The sequence below is a fragment of the Limulus polyphemus genome, unplaced genomic scaffold (genome assembly GCF_000517525.1).
Source record: "Limulus polyphemus unplaced genomic scaffold, Limulus_polyphemus-2.1.2 Scaffold2014, whole genome shotgun sequence".
Taxonomy (NCBI): domain Eukaryota; kingdom Metazoa; phylum Arthropoda; class Merostomata; order Xiphosura; family Limulidae; genus Limulus; species Limulus polyphemus.
Genome location: NW_013667624.1, coordinates 174,952 through 198,855, shown reverse-complemented (window position 1 = coordinate 198,855; position 23,904 = coordinate 174,952). Strand labels below are relative to the sequence as shown.

The window sequence follows — 23,904 nt, the reverse complement described above, 5'->3', positions numbered from 1 at the left end:
TGGCTGGCTCTGACTCACTTGTCATTCTTGGGTCCTTCTTCCTTTGGTTGGGCAAGTTTTGCAATCTCAATTGGTGCTCTTATTCTCTCTATTTCTAGTCTTTCCTCTCTCTTCTCTTTCAGTTTGTATTATTCTTTTTTCTTTTCTCTCATTCCTTTTCTTCTTTCTTAATTTGTCTTTTATGTTGCTGTTCTTCTCTCTCTAGTTCTTGTTGTTGTTTGACAAATTCTCGTAACTCACTGTCTTTTAACCAGAGACGTTCTCCAATTTCTATCAAGTTATTAAAAGTTAACATGGTTATATAGTGTGATTGTAATTTCCACACTATATGCAATACTACTACAGTTATGCATAGATAGGCCTCCTTTTTTTCCGCTGGTGTTTACGTTTTATTTTACCGCCGTTTACCACTGTATGAACCTGTTGCAGATGCCAAATTGTCAGGTTTTGTTTTTGTGGATTCTTCTATAGTAGGTGTCTGTGACTTGTTGACGGCAAACGTAATGATGAATGAACAGCATGCAATACTCTTGTTTGAATATCTACATAAATATTCTGAACTAAATACACACAAATACCTCAGCATAGACATAAACTTTGCCTTGTCTGTAGCTTTGCAGCAATCTTCTCTCTTTTTGCTCTGCTGACCCACTTTATACCATTTGTCCCATCGTCGGTTTGCCACCACCTCTTCACTATCAGTTCCCACATGCCACTCTACACTCTTGGCAATAATGAGTCACAAACGCAAGATACATCATCATAAACTAAACAAAAACAAAATATTACAATGATCATAAAACACAACTAATCAATGACAGTCTTTTATATCGTGACATTGAACAGTTCTGTAGTTAGTAAAGCATGGTAAGGGTATTGAGTTTGTTACAAATAATTAGGAATGACACTCATTTGTTAGCTGAGTTAGAATATTTTAATGCTTCAAAACATATAAAGATTATTGTTAAATTTTGTGCATTGTAAATATGTGTTTGAAAAAGATTAGTTTGAACTAGTTTGCAGGATAATTATATTCGATAAAAGTTGACTTTGCAACTTTATTGAATTTTTACTTACCGTAAAATACTAATGTTTTTATTTCATTGTCATAGGAAAAGAAGTTCATCTACTGTTTACACAACATAAAAACTATCATAAAATTGCTCCTCTCCCAAATAAGATAACGTAAGTAATATCAATAGTTCCATTACTAATAACTTTCAGCTGTTCCAAGGTACCTGTATGTTTGTCCTTGTCCTAGTTTTTGAATTTTAAAATTGTTGTTAGGTTCATTGGTTTCTTTTTTTTTTCAGCTTTCTTTATTAAAATGTACCTTTTGCACACTTTTCAAGTCCAAACTCCATTCTGATGTCATAAATAAATTCCTTTATTACTTCCAGTTCACCTTTTAACTTAAAGTGAATCCTAGAGATTTCATGGTATTAAGTTGAATGGTTACATAGTATTACAATGATAATATGATTTATTTATCTGAATTGTGTTCTTTATTTGCTGAAAGTTGATATTAGAAGTTTCATTGGTATATTTTCTATTTAAAAAATTGTATGCAATAGTATTGTATAATACAGTTTAAACTGGAATAACTAAGTGTATTAACTCAAACAATAACTAATAAAGTTAATCTCACCACTACACCTTTTGCATGAATCTGTTTTAAAACTATTTTTGAAAATGTGAGAAATAAGTTGCTAACTCATTCATTTTTGTCACCATGCAGTGTAATAGTATAATGAGGATAAAGTTTTAACATTTCTAATTTATATTTTTCACAATTATATTTTTGGTTTTTGTCCACTTTCTAGCATCATATTAATTGCTAATGATCTTTTAAATCACTTTTAGGGGTGCTGATCCATCACTGGTTTTACTTGATAGTCGAATACTATCCTTCAGTGTTGACCCACCACACAGTGATACAGCTTTACAAAAATCACCTCTTAAATGCCACCTGGAACATAACTATAAGGTCTTTTTTTCATTTCATAGAACAAACTATTATGTTTTTAAACACTACATTCTTTATTTAGTCCCTTAGAGATTTTCAAGAATTAGAAGAGTGTAAAATAATAGTGTTCCAACCACACTATATTAAACATATGATTTATATAAACAGTATTTTAGTGTTTAAAAATATAATATATATCATAGTATCATCGTATGACAAGTATAATGGATTCTTTTATATTGTTAAAGTTTGCCTCATAATATTCGCCTAAAGTGTATTTATCTATTGTTTGTGGATCTGTATAATTTATTAATTATTTGAATTATAAGAAGTATAATTTAATGATAACCATTGATAACAATAGTTTTATGTTATCAATTAAAGAAAAAAATTCATTAAAATTTTAGAAGTGTTTTTAGTCAGTCACTACAGGCTTGGTCTATGTGACCAAATTCATAACCACAAAGTGACTGTCAGAGATTCCATACTACAACTATTAATATTGTATATGTATCTTAAATTTTGGCACGCTTTCAGTAAATAATACAAGTCCTTTTTACACGGAAAGTCAGATTTTTTTAAATAAATATTTTTACCAAAAATTTGTCATTAAATATTTGGAGTGTTGACTGTTCCAAGTGCAATGTGGTTTTCATGTTAATATAAAAAATATATCTCTTCATCTGAAAATTGTCAAATTTTATTTTCATAATTCTAAAACTTGCTAAATACATACCAAACTTTTTTTTCAGAAAACATAATGTTTTATCTGTTATTTGTTGGTCTTCCACTTAAAATTTTTAAGCCATGATTAAGAAACAACAAGCTACATGTTTAATGAACTTTTGGTTCTGTCACTATAGTAAAAAGTCTGATTATACAATTATTATAAATTTAGTTAAGAACTATCAAATCCAGAGTGACTATTGTTGGCCTAATTTAAAATTATACACAAATCAATTAGGCTCTTTTATTTTATTTTTCAAATTCAAGAATTTCACAAACCATCCCACTTTCTCTTACACTCACTTCAAGCACTGATTATCATTAATGTACTCAAATAGTTTTTTCTAACTCATAATATTCATAATCGTGTTTTGTATATCAGTCCAATAACAACAACAAAAAACAAACTATCATTTTTACTATTCCAGTGAAAGTATTAATGCATTTTATCAAGAGATATTTATAGGAGATAAGTATATTTACTATTCATCTATTGTTTATTTGGTGTATATTCTCTTTGTTTATTTATTATTGACTTTTAAACAGAGACGTAGTACTGGAAGAAAATTGCTGGCTGATACATATCTCATGAAAAATGGAGAGGTAATAATGAAAAATTCAAAATTTTATTTTGATTGATTATTTAGTTGAAACAATGAAAACATCATAGATACCTTGAGATATTTTTCTCATCTTTAAAAAAGTATATATCTATTTAGATAACATCTTGTTCCAAGTTGTGGCTATTAACTGATTTTATTTTTTGAAATACTCGGACAAATATAATACATTACATGAAAAACAAAAGGGTCAATCTGTGATGATGATCTATTAAAAATGCAATAACTGTAGTTTGTATGTTAAGAAAAAAATAATGCCAATACTGTTAAGGGAAAATTTTATTAATGTTAAATGTATTTTCACTGATTGAGTAGATAGTATTAAAATGTTTATGGAGCCTCACCACGTCATTAGAATCCATGTCACCATGTCTACCCATGCTCTATCTGACAGTGCATCTTTCAATAGCCCTGAAGCATAGTGTTCATTGCAAAAGGCTCTGTCATAAGGCTGTCCTGTTTAAAGTACACCATTCCTCTTTGCAAATATTTACCAGTGCTAACTTAACAGGTCAATTATACATCACTAGCTACAGTGCCTATGGATATGTTTTCTTATAGAATAGCACTAAAACCTGTTTCACCCTCTTACTTGAATGGATATGTCATGGAAGTAGCTTGTAGACATGTAACTTGTCTTGCTTTTCCAGCTGTAGATACTTCTTGATTATTTTGTTTGAGACACATGGATGTTTTTGCTACTGACTGTTTTGTTTATGGGTTCTCATCTATTACAAGATGCTGCACTTTGCTTACTATGTACAACTGGGGATACCACTTGTTGCAAGTCTCTTTCTGGGTGATCCTGGTGCTCCAAATTAATCCACATTCCTTGTTTTTTAATGACATTATAACCTCATCTTAGAAATTTTAATTCTCTGATCTGAGTGTATGACTTTGGTGGCACCACACTATCTACAAAATATGGACAATATTTAAATGAAGTTCTGATATATATGTTATTCCATTGTAATTTCATACTGGTTTTAGTTGTCACTTGACTTGCTGATTTATATATTCAACATATGCACTCAATCCTCTATGCATAGCAGTGTAGATTTGTATCTTCTTCACAAATGCGATGAAATTTTGTGTTAAGTTGGTGTTTGGACACAGCTATCATCATTTCATTTAAAAGCTTAAGTTTACAAACCACCTGTTGTGTTCAGATATTATCAGTATAGGTCACAACTAAACACTAAGCCATTAAGTAATGTAGGTAATTTAACATATCTGTCCTACTCAAACAAAGAAGACAATGTCAAAAACAAAACTTATTATGGCTAAAATCAAAGATCCATCAGATAGGTAAGCTCACTGGGTTCTTTTGGACTTTTTTGGTAAAAATAATATCAATTCCAGTCCATGTAATGATAACGAATTAGTTTATTTTTCCTATGACATTTCTACAGGCTACACTCACTTTGACAGAACTTGTAGGCCTTAGTTCACAACGTTGCAGCAGAAATTATGAGACTGATGGTTACTAATAATACTATGCCTAACTTACAAATACAAAGCTAACACTAGTAACAGGATATCCTTGTTTATCATTTGTTTTGGTTTACTCTAACTAAACAGAGTCATAAATCTCACTGCCAATACTAGTGAATAACACTGACAATGAACTTGTTCATTACTCAGTAACTTCTTATTAACTCACTGCAATGATTGTCATATTTAAAATGCATCCTTGCTTTGATTCAACATATTAATTATTTTGGGCCTAGTTGCTCAGCCACATATATCCGGACTCGCACTACTAAAAATTATATTTCGATACTGATGGTGGGCACAGCACAGGCAGCCTATTATGTAGCTTTGTGCTTAACAACAAACAACATATTACAATTTACACAAATCAACTCAATTATTACATTATCATGATACCTTTTTAATATTCCATCATCATCATCATGATTAGTAACTCCCTTTAGCAAACGACTAAATTATAACATCTATAATAACAATAATAATACGTTTGAATCCATTTGTCTGCCCATCTATTTTCTCTTGAATTACTTAGTCAATTACTTACTTCTGTGTATCCAGAATTTTTCTCACAAACTTCTTGATCAAACACTACAAATCTCTTATTGTTAGAACGACCTTTGCCTTAGGAGTCTGGATTGGGTTTGACAAAATTATGAGTAATTTATGTTGAATTTCATACTTCTTGGAGTTGTGGTAAATAAATTAGAGAAGAAGGAGTGCCTAGAAAGAAAAATCTCAAAATTCTTTTATACTCTTGTGTATCCAATAATACATAACTTTACAGCTTACAACAATATCAATTGTGCTAGCCTTATAATACTAACTGTGTAGTAACGTTTGCCCAACCCTATATATATCAATAAACACACACACACATGCATATATAAGTATATATCAGTGGTGTAGGAAGGAGTTCCAAGGTGGGGTGCTTGGCTAGACCTGCAGATTTTACAATGAGAGATTGAAAGTACTAGGAGCTGCTAAAAGCAGCTCACTTTAGAGTGGGTCTGGGGGTACACCTCCCAGAAGTTTAATATAATAATATAATTTACAGTTGCTATATCAGTTAAATATGTAAAAGTCAGGGTGCTATGGCACTCTTGGGTCTGATGCCTCTGTATATTTGATAATAATAACTGAAACATAATAAACATTTATGAATATTACATGTATAGCTAATAGTTACAGAAAAAAAATTAATATATTAGTTGCAGCTAGAATTGTTAATTGCTTTATGCTAAAAAAAAGATTTTTTTTAATATTTAAAGGTAGTTGATGAAATTTCTATAACTATTTAGTACTTGTTGAAATGGTCATTTTTATAAAAGTTTAAATTGTAATAAAGCTATCAAATGTATTTTGATTCCCAGTCTGGTTATCATGAATCATTACAAATGAAATCTATAATTTTTTTCCCCAGATACAAAAAAGATACTGTGTGAGATGGGATGAATATTTAGAGATTCCAGGGTAAGTAGTCATTTTTAAATCTGTGATAACTAAATGTGATGCAAAAGGGGTTTCAATAGGCTTGTCTGAAAAAGTAAGAATATTTTGAAGTTTTTTGCTTTATATATTATCTATCTAAGAAAATTAAACTGATGAAAATATTAATATTTCAAAATTGTAGAAAACTTAAATATTATGTAATTTAATGTACATTTTTAATATAATATTTTGAAACTTAACTATATAGGTAAATTATATTCTACATTCTGAAAGATTTTGTATTTCAATACAGTACAGCTATGTATATAGGTTTTATCTTCGATGACGAGGAACCCACTTTGAGACTAACAATGGTTGGAGACCGCTTGAATGGGTAATGAAGAAAAACTTTAATATAAGTTCAACATAACAGCAATTGATGATGACAAAACCTTGTCGAAACATTGTACATTTGCTGTTATGTTAAACTTATATTAAAGTTTTTCTTCATTATCCATTCAAGCTGTCTCCAACCATTATAGGTTTTATCTGTTACATATTAATCTATATTATATTTGTGACTCCATGTTTGTTTTATATGTGAAGTAACTTTTCTTTTCTAGTATTTTTTTCTTCAAAGTTAATAATTTTCTCAATTTAAAGAATATATTTTCATGAATGAATTACATTTTAGCTAATAATTAATTGTAAGGACATCTGTTGGAAAAAACTTGAAGTAAACCAAATTATGACACTAAAATTATTTTTGTTTAAGAACTTTCATGCATTACAAAAATTACAAATAAAATATTAGTGAATTCACAGAACTACACTCTTTTTACATGTACAAAGCCAAATGTGATAATTATTCCACAACATAGTTTCTATATGAATCAACTGAGTATAGTTCTCTTTTGAGTGTTCACCATATTACTATTTTTATCTCTGGCCCATTTGTCCCTTTTGCTCTACATTAGTCTAGCAGCAAATTAGTTAGATGTGACAATATTCATTATGAGATGCTGAGTCCTCTCTCTCCTGCCTCTCTTGCTCTTAGTCTGTTTGTTTTAACTACATATTTGACAGGAGGAGGATTTTTCATATGAGAAGGATCCCAAGATTCCTTCTAATTATTGTCCTATTACTTTGACTAGCTGTCTCTGTAAGGTTTTAGAGGGGGTAATTAATGTTCATATAGTTTGGTTCCTTTTATCAAACAACCTCCCCTCACTCACTGTGGACATTTACCTATTTTCATTTGTAGTTTTTTAAATGACAGGATGTTCCAAGTTTGAGTGATTTCAACAGTGTTCTGATCCTTCAAACAGGAAGCTAGAGCCCCACAAGGCTGTTTCTTGAGTGTCATACTGTTTAGTATTAAGATTAATGCTATCACTGAACAACTTCTTCCTACTGTTACAAACAGTCTCTATGTTGGTGATTCTCTTAGTTGTTTACTATGAAGTTTATTGACTGGTAGCTTCACACTGCCTTCATTCACTTCTTGTAGTGGGCCACAGCAAATGGTTTCAATTTAATGTCATCTAAAACCAATTGTATGCATTTTTGCCACCAATGGAGAATGCATCATGATCTAGAGCTCCACCTGGGTGGTGTCGTTCTTCCCTGGGTGGCTGGGACAAAGTTCTTCGACTGTAGGCTGAATTTTATTCCACACATTGATCAGCTTTGTGTCTAGTGTACAAAGGCACTGAAAATCCTCTGTGTCCTCTCTTCTACTTCTTAGGGAGCAGATACATGTTCCGTGCTGAAGATCTGTCGTGCCCTCATTTGATCAAAACTGAACTATGTGTTTATGGTTCAGCCTTGAATATTTTGGACCCTGTACATCATTAGGGGTTTCGGCTCTGCAAAGGAGATTTCTGCATTTAAATATCATTTTTTTCATCAGAGAATGCTTAGAAATATTTTTTATCATCTAAGTTTGTTGAAATTTGCTGGATCTTAAGTTACTGACAGACCAGATAATATAATAGAAGACAGCTGTTGTACAACTACTCAGAGATGTGATACATTTTAAATCTCCCTCTTAAACAATGAAAAATTCACTATGTTTTCTTTTACAATAACAAAATATATTACAAAATACTATATTAATCTTGTTTTTATTTGTTATGGATGCCTAAAGTAAAAAAAAAGTATTCTCACATAGTTATTCCTAATCCATAAAAAACTTGTTACTTATCTTTATAGTTTTCATTGTAACTGTAACCATGACTTGAAAAAAGCTTAAAATGTTCTTATGTTGTTGAATATTTGTCTACATGAAAAAAGTCAGCCATGAAGTTTAGTTAGTGTACCTTTTAAAAGTTAATCCCTTCCACAAGGGTCATGGGTCAAAGGCCATGTCATCACAATTGTCAACTCGCATTCAAAATTTTATTGAACTACAATTTTATGCATTAATGTCAATAAGTTTACTATCAAACTGTAGATTGTAATTCAAATTTTAATATTATACAATATTTGATGTCTTAGTTTAAAAGTAAATATTAAAAAAACATAAACCATGATTTTTGTGTGTCACATGGTATGTTGAATGCAGCACTGGTTCAGATTAGATGTTTGTGTTGTCAAAATACAATGTCTATAGTTTTGTATGAATTAGGAACTCAAATTACCAATTACTACAATATAAAATAAGATCCTCCTTTTGGAAACAGTCCCTTATATACACTTACTTCAATATATGACATGTGAATAACCAATTGAAAGCTCAAAATGTCCCTTTAGCGGCTTTCTCAGCCATTTTCAAATATTATGACATCATTTTGTTCTTTCGATACAAATCTTCATGCTGTTAGGGTGAGTCTTTAGTCTGCTCAAAATTTCATATTTTTTTGGACTAAAATACATTCTTAGTTACTAAGCTAGATACATTATAGTGGAATTCTGTGGTATTGATATAGCAAGTTATGATTTTTTGGTTATTCAACTGTATATATATATAAAACCTAAAAAAAATTATTTCGTTTCATATCCTCCGCATGCGAAATTTTATGAGGCTTAGCAACCAAGTACAAAGGTCGTGACTAGAAGAAATAATTTTTTATTTCTTTATTTACTGTTCTATGTTTTAAGAAAAATAAGTTTAAAAAGTTATTCGTAAATAGTGATAATGTATATACATGTATAATAATTGAAATGTGACTGTGTTTTATTAAATACTAGTCTACTAAAACACAGCCAAGACAAGTCACTTTGTAAATACTAAAGGTCAATTTTATATTATTGGATATGATAATATGAGTGCACATGTGCAGTATCATTGTAAGTTCTGTATTGTTAGCCAGGCACAGCTGAAAGGTCAATATAATAAGATTTAAGATATTTAATCTAAACATTGTGTTTTCATATTATAATTTGTAGTCATTCTAGAACGAAAAAAGCATAATTTATATTTATTTCCTAATTTTTTATGGTAGTTACGAGATCAGTCAAATTGACCAAACCCATACAGAGAATTCATTAGTGAAAATAACAGATAAAATACAAAGATTTTTCTTAAGAAACGTTTGATAGCTATCTGAGTATTTGAATGCTATAAAGATTTCGCATGTGAAATTTGAAAATTTTCTGATGCATAAAAATATTCTTAATCTTAAAATGAAAATTACTTTGCATGTTGGATAGGCAATGTGTGAAAAGAAACAAGGCATGAGAAAAACAAACCTTAAGACTTAATAAAAAAATCTTATATTTTTTGTATGAAAGCCTTGTAATGATTACTGATAATCTATCAGATTTCGTGAACATATGCTTACTAATTTGAAAGTTATAGCATTAAAACTATAACAAGCACAAAATGGTTACGAGGCTGGTCCCAGGGACCAAGCCTGTGCTGAAAGAATTAAACTACTAGCTAACTGTATTGAAACAACCTGCATAGAAATGATGAGAATCCTGAAGAAATTATAAGAGGAAAAAGGGTGTATACCAAAACTGTAAGAAGGCTATTCCATATTCAGAATTTTTGTGGAAAGGTCTACAGTTTCATTGTTTAAAAAGATGTACAACGTTTATAAAAGGCATCTAATACAGTAAAAAAGATATCAATAAATTGTCTTATTGTAGAGTAAGAAAATACTACAAACTGTAAAACAGATTGGATAAATAACTTTGAATTATAAAAATAAACACCTAAATAAAATATGTGATAGGGAAGCTGACAGATGTTATTTTTGTAAACCTTAGAGAAAAGGGGGAAGTATAACACCCTACTCCATGCTGAAGTTTTTTTTATCTTACTAAACAAAAGAGAAATGCAAAAAGGTTCAGAGAGTGGAGGGTCAAGTAACATACACCAACTATATTACATTTCTCTTTCACGTGAAAACTGATATTTGTCTCCTTAAAAGTTTAAAACAGGTTTTTGAAAATTAGCTGAAAAATAATTTTATAATTATGAAGCTTATTGCATGTTTGAATAATTCATTAAAGACTAATTAATGTGATATGAGCATTTTGATGACTCTGATTATTATTTATCTTATATTGTACAACAAGTGTTTTTCATTGGTGATTTTTGCATGTTTACAGGCAGTCAAGCAAAGGAGGTTGGACCAATGAAGGCTGTTTTACAGTCAACAGTACAGCTGAGGCCACTGAATGCCATTGTACTAGGCCGGGTCAGTTTGCTGTCATGGCAAAACTCCATAAACCATTTGTAAGTATTTTGTGATCTGTATAATCTTGGGAAAAATATATACCTGAAATATTATAATGTTTTTGCTACAAACACTTTAGCTTATTTTTTTACATTTGAAAATTGGTTTACAATATGTTTTAATAGGTTACATTAATCAATTCATCATTATATATAACATTATTTTTAAAATTTTGATACATAAGTGTGATTTGTATGTTACATAATAATATATACTTACACATCTATAGAAAAATAATTATAGATAAATTTAGAATAGGATTTCAACTTATGTTTATAAAGTTGACAGTTTCTATCATAAAAGATTTAACTAAAAATTGATTTGAAAATTTAAAAAAAATGCCTTTTCTCCCAGAATCCTTTTTATATGTCAGTTTCTATCTTTTTTGTTTTAGTCAATACCAGCTGAGTCAGACTGGGTTAAGTTTCTTAAATGGGTGCTTTATGGTATCTCAGGAGTTCTTCTTGTTGTTTATATATTCACCATTCTATCTCGAAGGTAAATATTCCCACAAATCAGTATACCATTACCAATATTTTTATTATTATATATATATACCATTACTTGTGATTAAACTTCTTGTCAGCAGTTAATCTTGTATTTGTTGTAATAAAATGCTTACTAGAATCTTGATTGATCAGTATCTTGGTTTGTAAGATGCTAACATTAATCAATGTTTTTATAATTATTTAGCTCAAATAAGCTATAATTGCATTATAACATCTCCTTTTGAAGTAAAAATGTGCTTAATTTTCAGGGTATAACTCAATAAGTGAATCTATTGTTTAAGGAGCTATCTTTAAACACACAAACTCTATAATTTCTCTCAATCTGTTCTGCATTAATTGTTTAGAGTGATTGGTTCTGGTCAAGTTAATTTAAGTTGATGATAGATGATGCCATGAACTGTAGATATGTTTTTGTCCTTGACTTTACCTTCCAACATAGTTTATCCCAATTAATCCTTTATGTTGTTCCTCCACTCAATCTTCTGACTTCCTTGGGAATACTTTTCTGGAAATATGTCTTCCATGACCATATTTTCAAGTTGTTTTTTTTCCTATTTTAAGATAATAAAAAATCTCTTCTTCATCTTGACACATGAAACTTGCAGGTTAATCAGTTCCTGTTAATCAATGTTGCAATTCCTTGGCCCAATTTTCCATGTAGGAAATCCCATACATATGCTAGTAGTGCCATATTTGAAAACCCTCAAGCCTTTGACAGTTTAATTTCTTCAATCTACATATAATAGTATAAGACCAACAAGAAACATGTTTGTCCATCTTGGCTATTCCTTCCACTTAACTAAATTTTAAAATAAAAATACAATGCACAAAGCTTCACTTAAACATCACATCTAAAGGCAACCCACTCAAAAAGTCAACTATCCTGTTAGAAAAATAAAGCTGTCTTAGCTTTAGATGACTCCTACTTTGTCAGAATTTATATTGTCTTCTAATCCTACTATTCTTTCCATTAAGTATGAAAAAAATGATGTATCAACAATCAGTTCTCTTAACAATCTTAAACACCTCAATCAGTAAACTTTTAACTCTTCTTTCTTCAAGAATAAACAGCTCCTGAGATCTTAACCTGTCCTCGTATGACAACCTATCTGTTGTAGGTATCATCCTTTTATTAGCTCTCCTATGAACCCTATCCAGTAATTCAATGTTCTTCCTAAGGTAAAGCACCCAATACTGAACACAACATTCCAAATGTGACCTAGCCAATAAAATATACAATGAAATTATAACCTCTGACTTGTATTTAGTATTTCTTTAGATACAACTTCAAATCCTGTTTGTCCTGCCACTAGCAACAATGCTTGGCTAACTTAATAGACTGATCAACTAGAACACCAAGATTCTTTCTTTTTTAATTAGTAACAAAATTCAAATTATGATGCCACACATGCATTTCCTGCATATATTATAATTAAAAGTCCTCTGTCATTTATTTGCCCAACTTGCCAAATAATCCAACTTGTTTCATGAAGCAGCAACATCCTCCTCATAGTCAGCAACATCCTTCATCTGTGTCATAGACATTATTCTAGTTTTATCGAACTCCGTTTATAACAACTCTCTGCTTTCTCTCATCCAACCAATTTTATATCAAGTGAGCCAATATATGCCTCCACATCTATATAAATAATTTTGTAACAAACTTTTATGTGGCACCTTATCAAATGTTTTCATAAAATCCAGATATGTCAAATCCACACCTGTATCTATCCTCATCAACGTCAACAGTAACCTCTTCAAAGAATGTCAAAATATTCGTAAGGAAGAATTTTCCCTAGTAAAACATGATGCATGTCTATCCAACAAACTTTTAAACTTTGTTAAATGACTTAGCAAAGCATCTTTTATCAGACTTTCAAAATCCTTTCCTATCACTGGTGTAAAACTAATAAAACAATTTTTATCACCTCCATTGAAAAGAGGAGTAACACTAACCAACTTTCAATCTTCTGGCACCTGCTCACTATTCAAAGACTTTGAAAAAATAGAAGTAAGTGACACAAATATCCAATATGTAACCTCCTTCAAAACCCTCATTGAAATTTTATTTGGCCAAGGAGATTTATCAACCTCTAAACTTACCAATTGTATATCTTCATTAACTCTGAATTAATGTGATTATCTTGTTTCCATTCCAACGGTTCAGGATGAGGAATATTGCTTAAATTTCATAAGTAGAAATTGAAAAGAAAGTAAAATTTAATAATCCAGCCATCTCATAATCATCAGATATGAACCTTTTTGTACCATCCATAAAAGCTAGGCTCTAATCACATCTAAAATTTTGCTTACCTTTAATGTATTTAAAGAAGTCGTTACCAAAAAGTTTTACATTTTTGGTAAACATTTTTTCATATCGTTGTTTTTTTCAATTTCCTAATTTTCCACTTAACCAACTCTTTTTATCTTTTATACTTGTTTAAGTCTCCCATCAATTTAAACCAAGATCTCTTAAGTGAGACTACTATTGCATCATAATAATCCTTTGTTCATAAACTTTATTAAATTAATTTGATCAAACTTTCAAACTAGTAAAAACATTCTGAATTTGAAAGTATTTTAAAATAGCATTCTCGGGCTTATATATATTGGTGAAGCCTTATGAATTATTACATTGTTTTATTATGTATTTAAAGTAAAGTGTTTTAAAACATTGTTATGACATAATTGTATCAAAATTTGTAAGAGCTTTATAATTTGAGGACAAGTGAAAGTGCTAAATTCTGATTAACAATAACCGGATTGATTCTCTCAAACTTTTTAATTGCTGGATATTTTCAGCTCCACAAACTATCACAAAAAAGGAAGGTTGTAATAGTAGCACAAACATGCTCTTTCTCAGGCTTTCTAGAACTATCTATCTTTGTCCAGATAGATAACCATCTAGTGGTGGAGTATATATGTTATTTTTAAAAAGAAAAGCCGTATATGTTTATAGATGACAAACAACTACTTATTCTTAGGAATGACATCCTTAAAATTAATTTTTTTATTTTCAATACAGATTTAGATATTTGTCTATCTGTCTGAAGTAAACTGGCCATTGTATAAACTCACTTATATTTAGCATAATGTGTTTGTTACTCTACATACAATAATTTCTAATACTGCATCGATTTTTTTACACATATTGTTGTCTCATTTCATTATTGTTGTTTTATTCACAGAGGTTTACAAGAACAATTCCACTTGATCAGGCTGAACACAGCTTTGATGGCAATCGGAGCTCTTGCATCATTCTTTGCTAGTGATTGGAAGAGAGATGATGAGGTACGTTCTTTGCTTCATATCTCCTTGTGATCTTTAAACTTTTAGATAAGAAACAGCAGTATAGTTATGCTTCTTCAAATGTTAGGTAAATCAAATTTGCAAATAAGCCACAAGTTATATTATTACACATATGTAAGGGAGAGTGAAAATTAATAAGTAATTTTGCTGAAGTATAATGATTACTTTTTTCATTACCAATATTTTTGTGATTTATGCAAATTTATAATTTATACATGAATGTTCTTGTTATTTGAGTTAAGAATTAGAAAAGATAAAGGATCAGCCAGAGGACATTATGTTCAACATCTGATTTTGTTACACAGTAGAGCACATGTTTATGATGGCTTCAAGTTTGAATAAGTTAATTATATGAAAGTAACTACAAGAATTCAGTGTTGATTTACTATTAGCATTCAATTACTTTTATTTCTATACAGCATAGTAACCAGCACTGCGATTAACTAGTATATATTTTGATTGTTAGGAGGCATGTCGTCTACTCTCTGGATTTATCCACTTCTTCTACATTGCTGTTGCTTCTTGGTTTGCTGTTGAGGCTCATGCCCTGTTCTCTGCTATTATTAATGGTTCAGTTGGTGGAAAGCTAAAATGTTATATACCCATAGGTTATGGTAAGATGTGTAGTACATATTATTGACTTGAAGTGACAATGAGCACAATTAACTTGCAACTAGTTCATATCAATCAGTTTTCTATGTCAGTGCACAAATTAATGTATCACCTCATGATATGAACAATATGCATAACATAATCTAGTAGAAAAAAAAATTGTATAAAAGTAATTCAATAAATGAGTTTAAAGGTAATTTCTCAGTATTATGTCAATTCTTCTCATCCTTTTCACCAACAGGAATACCTGGCGTGATCTTAGGAGTTTCTATAGGGATCTATCCTGATTATGGCTATGATTATAGGTTAGTAACTATTAAATAATTAGTGAACTTTTTAGAATACTAAACCTGCTATTTGTAAACAAAAAAGATTATTTCTTAACTCTACAGTAACTTTCTAACATATTGTTATAAGCTATATTTTTAAAAGTTTTAATTTAGATGTTAGCTAGGAGGCATATGATGTTAAAGTAGCCCAAGAATACCTATAAAGTTATAAATTTGACTTTAAGAATCTAGTTAATTCAGGGAGCATCAAAGATGAATAGATAATAAATATGAAAAACAGTGAAGCACAGTATCAGAGTAATTTACTTTCAGTTGGTATAATGCCAGTTATTTACATTCAGTTACTTGATTGATCAGCTATGAAACTGTACCAGTAAGGTTATTTTTAAATTAGTCGTAATATAATTAGCATGGTATTCCATTTCAATGTCATTTCTAAAGCTAGGCCTACAAAGTATCAGGGAGAGTTGTAGTAATCTCTATGTTGGGATGGGTCCAGTTACAAATGGCAGCCTGTACATTGTGTATGGTAGCACGTACACCAGGACATTGGCAAAATCCAGCCAAAGGAATAGAGATGGAAAGCCCTTCATTAATCAAGAACAAAAGTGCTTTTAAAGTTTGGATAACCTTACTTGACATCTAGAAAACAGGCTGCAAGAACATTGATTTTCTCCTTCTACTACATCAGCTGTAACTCGTAAACCACAGCGTGCCTATGACCAGCATGCACACCAAAACACTTCACTACTCTCTAGGATATGCCTTTTCATATCTAGAGCAGTAAGTGATCTATGTTAGGTTAGTTACAACTCAAAGTACTAATCAAGGTCTCTGCTCAGTAAGCCATTATATGCATTATGTGGAAGTAGGTTATCTATTGTATACTCCTTACCACATCACATAATATCCTGGCCATGACTTAAGAAGTAACATCTACAGATTATATTATGGCTCCATATAGAATAGAACTAAATAGGTTGGTGAAATGATGCCTTCCACCTAGAAATTAAAGCCCCACTGGAAGCCAAGATTTGGCTCATAAGAAGTGCAGAAACTAGTAACAAAAAACTTTATTCTAAAATTGTTGGGATGTAGGGACAGAAAAAGACCAAAAGCTAGAGAGCATGGGAAGAAAATCAGCATTACATATTCCTGATTTTCCTCCCATCCCAAATGTTCTCTGGTTTCTGATCTTTTTCCATCTTTGCATCCCAACAATTTTATAATGAAATTTGTTGTTGCTTGTAACATTATAAAAGTGAAGGAAGCTTTTACAAATGTTAAGGAAGACATAAAATAATTTGTTTTTGTTATCTGGACTGGATTTCATATTATTTCTCCAAATAATTTAAAAAAAAACCTTCCTAAGGAAAGAATAAAGTTACAACAATATAATTGATCATATTACTTGTAAATTAATAGCTTTTAAAACAATACTTTTTTCTTAAAGATATGTTTAACTATTCGTATATTATTATTGTTTAATTTCAGGGATCTATCTTTTTAAGATTTTAATAAGTGATAGAGTTAACTTGCTTTCGTATTTCAAGCTCAGGCCTAAAAGCATCAGCCATCAGTTGTATTATGTACAAATTAAGCCTAACTCAATTTTTTAGATGCATGGTTGGTCCAACTTCTGAAATGAAATGGCTTTTGATTGGCCCCATTTTAGCCCTTGGAGGGGTAAGTAAAATTAATAAAGCATTATATTTTACTTGACTGGTAGAACTATTTATTTTCTGAGTTAATTTTCACTTAAATAGTATCTTCTTTTTTTGCTGTGTTGTTGATTTAAATTCATGGTCTCATGCTAATGGGGTTTTGCTTACTTACTTGTTTATTAAATCTGTTAAACTACTTTCACAAAAAACAAAAAATTACTTTTCAATACAACCATCCATTTTCCTGTTAGATATCTTTGTGTAAACTTTTATCAAAACTTTAATATTATCTTTGAAATAAAAAGTCGAATTTAAAAAGTAAAAACTAAATAATTAAAAATAATATAGGCATATATATTAATAAAACACAGTGTCTTGTTGCAAAGAATTTATGATTTTGACCCTAGTATCATACCATTTGAGAGTATATAACATAAGTAATGTTGTTTTGCAAAATGAAAGAGAAAAATTCTATAGCTACTTTCTCTTTCAGATCACACTCATCTGGTCCTTAATTACTGTGTGTAACCTAAGTACCCCAGCTATTAAAAAACATGTAGTCGTCTTAGTTCTCAGGTATGGAATTATTTTGTTGTAGTAATTCCTGTTTACACAGATATTATATAGAAAAATTACATTTGGATGTACAATTGACTTTGTACCTATGTAACTAAAGGTTGTTTAAAAACAAAAATTATGAAAAATAATAGGGGAGACCATGGTGAACTGGGTGCAGAGGTTAAATGGGCCAGCCACAAGCGAGAAATTTTGGCTGGCTAGTACTATCTAGAATCGTCACTAGGAGTCGCATCTCTCAGTGTATTATGGCCAATCAGAGATTACTTGTCTGAGTTATATACTTGTGTATTTGAATTTGACGGGTTAGAGTTCAATATTTTCTCATCCTCAGCATGTAATATTTATACATATTAAATACGTTTGAAAACTTACTCATTAAATCCAAAATGTTGATAAATACTGAAAGTTCACTGTATGTAATCAAAGAAGATTTTGGTGTTATTGTTTACAGTGGAGTTCACTGGACCAGTCATGGCTGGAGCGAGGTGGGCTGGTCCACCTTATCCCATGTCCCATCCCACTTATCCCAGATGAGAATGTTATTTCAAAGTTGTATCTATTTGTTATTTATATGCATTAAATTCAAGGACTGCCCTAATGTTTTTTTCTTTTTTGTGTTACGGAAAAGTAAAGTGCCACATAAGTGAATCAGAACAATGACATTCAGGTCATACTCAGAAACAACTTTGATGAAGGTGGTGGATTATATTTTTAATGAAGAACTTTCGATTAGAAAAAAAGCTACAATGTTTGAACTCCAAAAAAAAATTAAATAAAACTGCTGCTGATCCTAGTGAAGTGAATTTTCATCTAAACAAAGAACATCTTGTTTTTTTTTTCACTGGATGAAGAAAAGCTGCTCATTCAGTATTTTCTAGTGCACAACTAATATTCATCATGTATTGACAAATGAAGCTTGCCATCTTGCACAAGAGTTTGCTCTTACCAATAATAAGACAACTAAAAAAAGCTGGCAAAAAAAATCATAAGATTTTTGTTGAGTGGCTACGATCATTTATGATGTAAGAAAATCATTTTTTTTCTTATATGCTCTTGGCCAAACAAATCTCAGCTATTCTACTAGCTTTAACAAAATTAATGCGGAAGCTTTCTTTTCCAATTTTTGAGGACTTATGGAACATTACAAATTTCACAAGCAGCCAAAAATGACAGCTGTTAAAGGACAGAAGAAAGTATGCCAAGTAACTTTAGCAAAAAAAAAGGGAACCTAGTGACTTTGTGCTGCATCATTGGAGCCACAGGAATGGCTGTACCATCATTTTTAGTATTTTCTCATGTGCAATTTAAACCAAACATATTAAAAGGTGCCCCAGTTGAAAGTGCAGGTGCGTGCACTTACTAAGTACAGATGGTTGTTCAGTGACCTTTTCTGTGATGTTCTGAAGAAACAATCAAAGCTCGTTTTGTTGGACAATCATGAAAATCACTTAAGCATTGCCAGCTTAGATTCTGCCAAACAAAAATATTCTTTGATATTCTTCCCATGCTGCTGGCACTTGATGTATTGGTATTTGGATCATTGAAAGATATTTAAACAGTGCATGCAATATACAAATGAGCAATCATCCAGCACAGCCAATCACCATTTATGATGTCAATTATTTGCTTGGAAAAGTTTCATCTTAGCCTTTGTGGGATAATTCGATGACGAGGAACCCACTTTGAGACTAATAATGGTTGGAGATGGCTTGAATGGGTAATGAAGAAAAACTTTAATATAAGTTTAACATAACAGCAAGTGTACAACGTTTCGACAAGGTTTTGTCATCATTGTGGGATAATGTTAATGGGAAAGTTAAATTTTTTGGAATGGATGGCTTACACTTAAACAAGGCAGGGGCTAGCATGTTAGCAAGAGATATTAACTCAGCTGTAGTGGTAGTTTTAAATTAGGGCTAGACAGAGATGAGGGCTATTGTATTAATAAAATAGGAAATATAATTGACAGGAAAACATGTACAACAGGCATAAAACATAAACGTATTTTAAAATCTATGATTAATTGTTACTGTTGTAATGCTAGGAGTATTAGAAATAAAAGTAATGAGTTCAAAGCAGTTGTCAAAACTGAGGATTTTGATACGGGTATTACTGAGACTTGGTTGGATTTGAACAATTGTGATGAGAGAAATTTCTTGAAATACTAGATTATTTACTAGAGATGGAGTATTGAAAAAAAATGGGAGCAGTAGCTTTATATGTGAGGTGTGAATTGCATCCTGTTGAGTTAGAGCATATTAATGAAAGTAGCAATGAGGTTGAGTAAGTTTAGGTTAGTGTTAGTGGATATAAAGGGAAGTCTTGTAATTGGGATTTGTCATTGACCACCGGGTCAGAATGTGAAAGTTAATGAGAAATTGTATAATGAGATCAGAATGGTAGCTGAAAAAGATGTTGTTATTATGGGAGATTTTAATTTCAGGGCTACTGATTGGGAAAATTTTGAGTCTGATAGTGAGGGGGATAGGTTTTTGGAAATTGTTCAGGATACTATTATACACCAACTGGTGATGGAACATACAAGAGAGGAAGCTATATTAGATTTAATATTAGCATCAGGTGTGAATATGATAGACAGAGTTGTGATTGGTGAGCATATAAGTACAAGCAACCATCGCACTATTAGGTGTGAGATTTTACTATATGTAGAATTGAAGAAGAATAGTACCCTGATTCCAAATTTCAGAAAAGCAAATTTTGATGGAATGAAATGTGATCTGGCTTCTGTAGATTGGACTAAAGAGTTGGGAGGGGATCTTGAACAGATGTGGGAAGCATTTAGGGAAAAATTGATATGCATAGAGAACATACATATTCCCTACAGAAAAAAAGGGCAATGGAGCAGAATAAGCCAGTATGGTTTAATAAAGGCTTAAGAGATCATATTAAGGATAAACATAATAAATTTAAGAAACTTAAGCTTACTAGAAATAATAAGAACTTGAAGCACTATAGGAAATCAAGAGAGCTGGTTAGAAAGGAAGTTAAAAGGGCAAAAACTGTATATGAAAGAGGGTTGGCTGAGAGAGTTAAATCAAACAATAAGGAATTCTTTAGGTATGTGATGGGTAAGCCAAATGTTAGGATGGGGATTGGGCCTCTTAAAAATGATAGTGGGGAGCTGATTTTGGAAGATTATGAGATGGTAAACATATTAAGTTATATGTTCTCTTCAGTTTTTACAAAGGAAGATGCAAGTATTATGCCTTAACCAGAGCATTTAATGTATGGAAATAATATTGATGTAAATGATATCATTTTGTGTTCTGAAATTGTAAGAGAAATGTTGGGAAACTTCAAAATTGATAAATCCCTGGACCAGACAACTTTACTCCTAGAGTTTTAAAGAAACTTAGATTTTATTTGTGAACCTCTAATTAATATTTTTTTATAGGTCATTGAGTATTGGAAGAGTATTAAGAGCTGGCTATTGTTAGTCCAATATTTAAAGGAGATGATAGACAATTATATGCCAGTTAGTCTTACTTCAGTTGTTGGAAAAGTTTTGGAGAGTGTTATTAAAGATGCATTGTAGAGTCACTTAAAGCAGTTTGAGATAGTGTCAAAGAGCCAACATGGTTTCTCTAAGGGAAAGTCTTGTTTAACAAATCTTCTGACATTATTTGAGGATGTTAATGAAAGAGTTGATGAAGGAAATACTGTGGATTTGGTTTACCTTGATTTTCAGAAAACATTTGATAAGGTGCCTCACAAAAGCCTTGTTACAAAAATTAAATCTGTGGGTGTGGGGGAAATGTTATTAAATTGAATAGAAAATTGGCTGGAGAGTAGAAAGCAGAGAGTAATAATAAATGTAGATAGATCTGACTAGATCACAGTTACAAGCAGTGTGCCTCATTGCTCTGTGCTGGGTCCTCTGCTGTTTGTGATTTATATTAATGATATTGACTCTGGAATGAGTAACAAAATTTTGAAGTTTGCAGATGACATTAAGTTTTTGGAGTGGCTAACCGTATCAAAGAAGCTGCAGACTTACAGGGAGATTTAGATCATTTGATGCATTCTGCCAGTACATGGCAGATGATGTTTAAGTATCCAAAATGTAAGGTGATGCGTGTAGGTTTTCACAATTCAAGTTATTGTTACAATTTAAATGGGAATACATTAAATATTGTGGTTGAAGAAAAATCGTCTAAATAGTGTATTGTAGCTAGCAATAGGGCTAACAGGATTTTGGTTAGCATCTATAGAAATATTGAATATAAGAAAAGAGATATTGTTGTGTCACTGTATAGATCTCTTGTAAGGCCTCATTTAGAGTTCTGTGTACAGTTTTGGGCTCCCTTCCTCAAGAAGGACATTGAATTGTTAAAGAAGGTTCAGAGAAGAGTCACTAGGACGATACCTGGGATGGTGGGATTGTTCTATGAGGAGAGACTAAAAATCTCTAAACTTGTTTTCTTTGGAGAGGAGAAGAGTCAGAGGGGATTTGATTGAAGTGTTTAAGATTAAGGGTATTGATAATATAGATCCATCAAATTGTATTACTTTTCAAACAGGGTGGTTGACTTTTGGAATGAGCTACCTTCAAGGGTGGTGGTGGCAGAAAATTTAACTGAGTTCAAGAAAAGATTGGATGAATACATGAGTAGTAAGGAGTGGTTATAGTTGAGAGCTGGATGGGACAACCTTTATGGGCTAATAAGCTCCTTTTTGTCCCTTTAAAATTTTTTGAAATTTATTCCTTGAAACATCTGTCAAGGTTTTTAGTCATCCAGAATAGTCAATCTGGTTGTCTTCACTGACGATGATTTTTTCACCTGGAAGTGTAAGGGATAGACTAGCCCCTGCTCCTACAGAGGAGGATCCAGAAAATTTACCATCCACTTCCTTTGCATGGAAATCACCAGGTGGTCAACTGATAGACCATTCTTCTGTGGGAACTATTGTTGAAACATCTCCAATGTCTGTTACAGGCCCACTGATCATCACTCCAGTTCAGCTTTAACTATTTCTAAAAGCAAAACCCAGAAGGATTACAAGGAGATGAAAAAAAAACAAATATAATGACAGATACACCATAGAATGGTTCAAAAGACAGAGGGACACACAAGCCTTTAGCTTATGTTCTTACTAAAACTTCCACCCCAATCTATCATGAAAAAAGTGGAGGCCTTATTAACATGATCTCTCTTAATTCTCAATTGCCTTTTTTCATTATATAGCTGTATGATAGGTGGGCATTTACAGCTCTTTGCTGTTATTCAATTTATTGTGAGTTATAATAGTTCAGCTCAACTCAATGTACAATAAATAAATATGTTTATATGTCTTAGGTTTTGTTGATTTTAATTCAATTGGTCCCAGTTAATCGGGCCACAAGACTTTGAATTTTATTTTTTATAAACCGAACATCAAATGATTAATAAATGTGAATTTGTTTAACATGTTTTTCAATGAATATAGTAATTATTCTATATTTTAGATGATTTTCATGTTGAATGGGGAATAAAATGAGAAAATTAATTGTAATTTTGTATCCAGTTAGCCCTGTTCTTCCATACTTTTATTATTTTCTAACTGAAAAGATTTGATAACTCAATTTTTCATTTGTGAAAGCATTTTTAAGAAAACATTATTATTCCTTTAATATTAATTAACAAATTTTGCAGATTTTAGAATCCTATGTGGCTAACTTTTGTACAGAGTTTAACCTGGAATAGTTTTGTAACATTAAATAAAGCATTTTAATAAAATTGTATATTTGAGAATATTGGTTAATAATTCAAGTTACAGAACTATTTTCTGTCTCAGTAAAGTCGTAGATTTATGAAATTATATATCAGTAATAACGCATTCACTCACACAATTTGATGATGAAGTTGGAGCAATGTTTTGATTGATTTATTTAAAGACAATAACATTTGCATGGATCAGTGTTCCAAACACTTGCAGGCTGTAGAAGACAGAAAGTTTTTAAAGTTTTTGTTCATCCTCTGCGGCCCGGCATGGCCAGGTGGTTACGGCGCTCGACTCG

At 31.2% G+C, this 23,904-nt stretch overlaps 1 protein-coding gene across 1 annotated transcript in view; it reads left to right on the top strand.

Annotated features, from left to right (window-relative positions):
- The window catches only part of LOC106465657 (adhesion G-protein coupled receptor D1-like), a 48,060-nt gene that overhangs the window by 15,455 nt on the left and 8,701 nt on the right, over nt 1–23,904 (top strand). Inside the window, exons 8-18 of the mRNA XM_013925892.2 lie at nt 1,113–1,185; nt 1,864–1,987; nt 3,239–3,295; nt 6,227–6,276; nt 10,795–10,921; nt 11,317–11,420; nt 14,620–14,722; nt 15,207–15,354; nt 15,594–15,657; nt 17,262–17,328; nt 17,800–17,882. Of these exons, the coding sequence (XP_013781346.2) occupies nt 1,113–1,185; nt 1,864–1,987; nt 3,239–3,295; nt 6,227–6,276; nt 10,795–10,921; nt 11,317–11,420; nt 14,620–14,722; nt 15,207–15,354; nt 15,594–15,657; nt 17,262–17,328; nt 17,800–17,882 (1,000 nt within the window). The remainder of the gene's footprint in view (nt 1–1,112; nt 1,186–1,863; nt 1,988–3,238; nt 3,296–6,226; nt 6,277–10,794; nt 10,922–11,316; nt 11,421–14,619; nt 14,723–15,206; nt 15,355–15,593; nt 15,658–17,261; nt 17,329–17,799; nt 17,883–23,904) is intronic.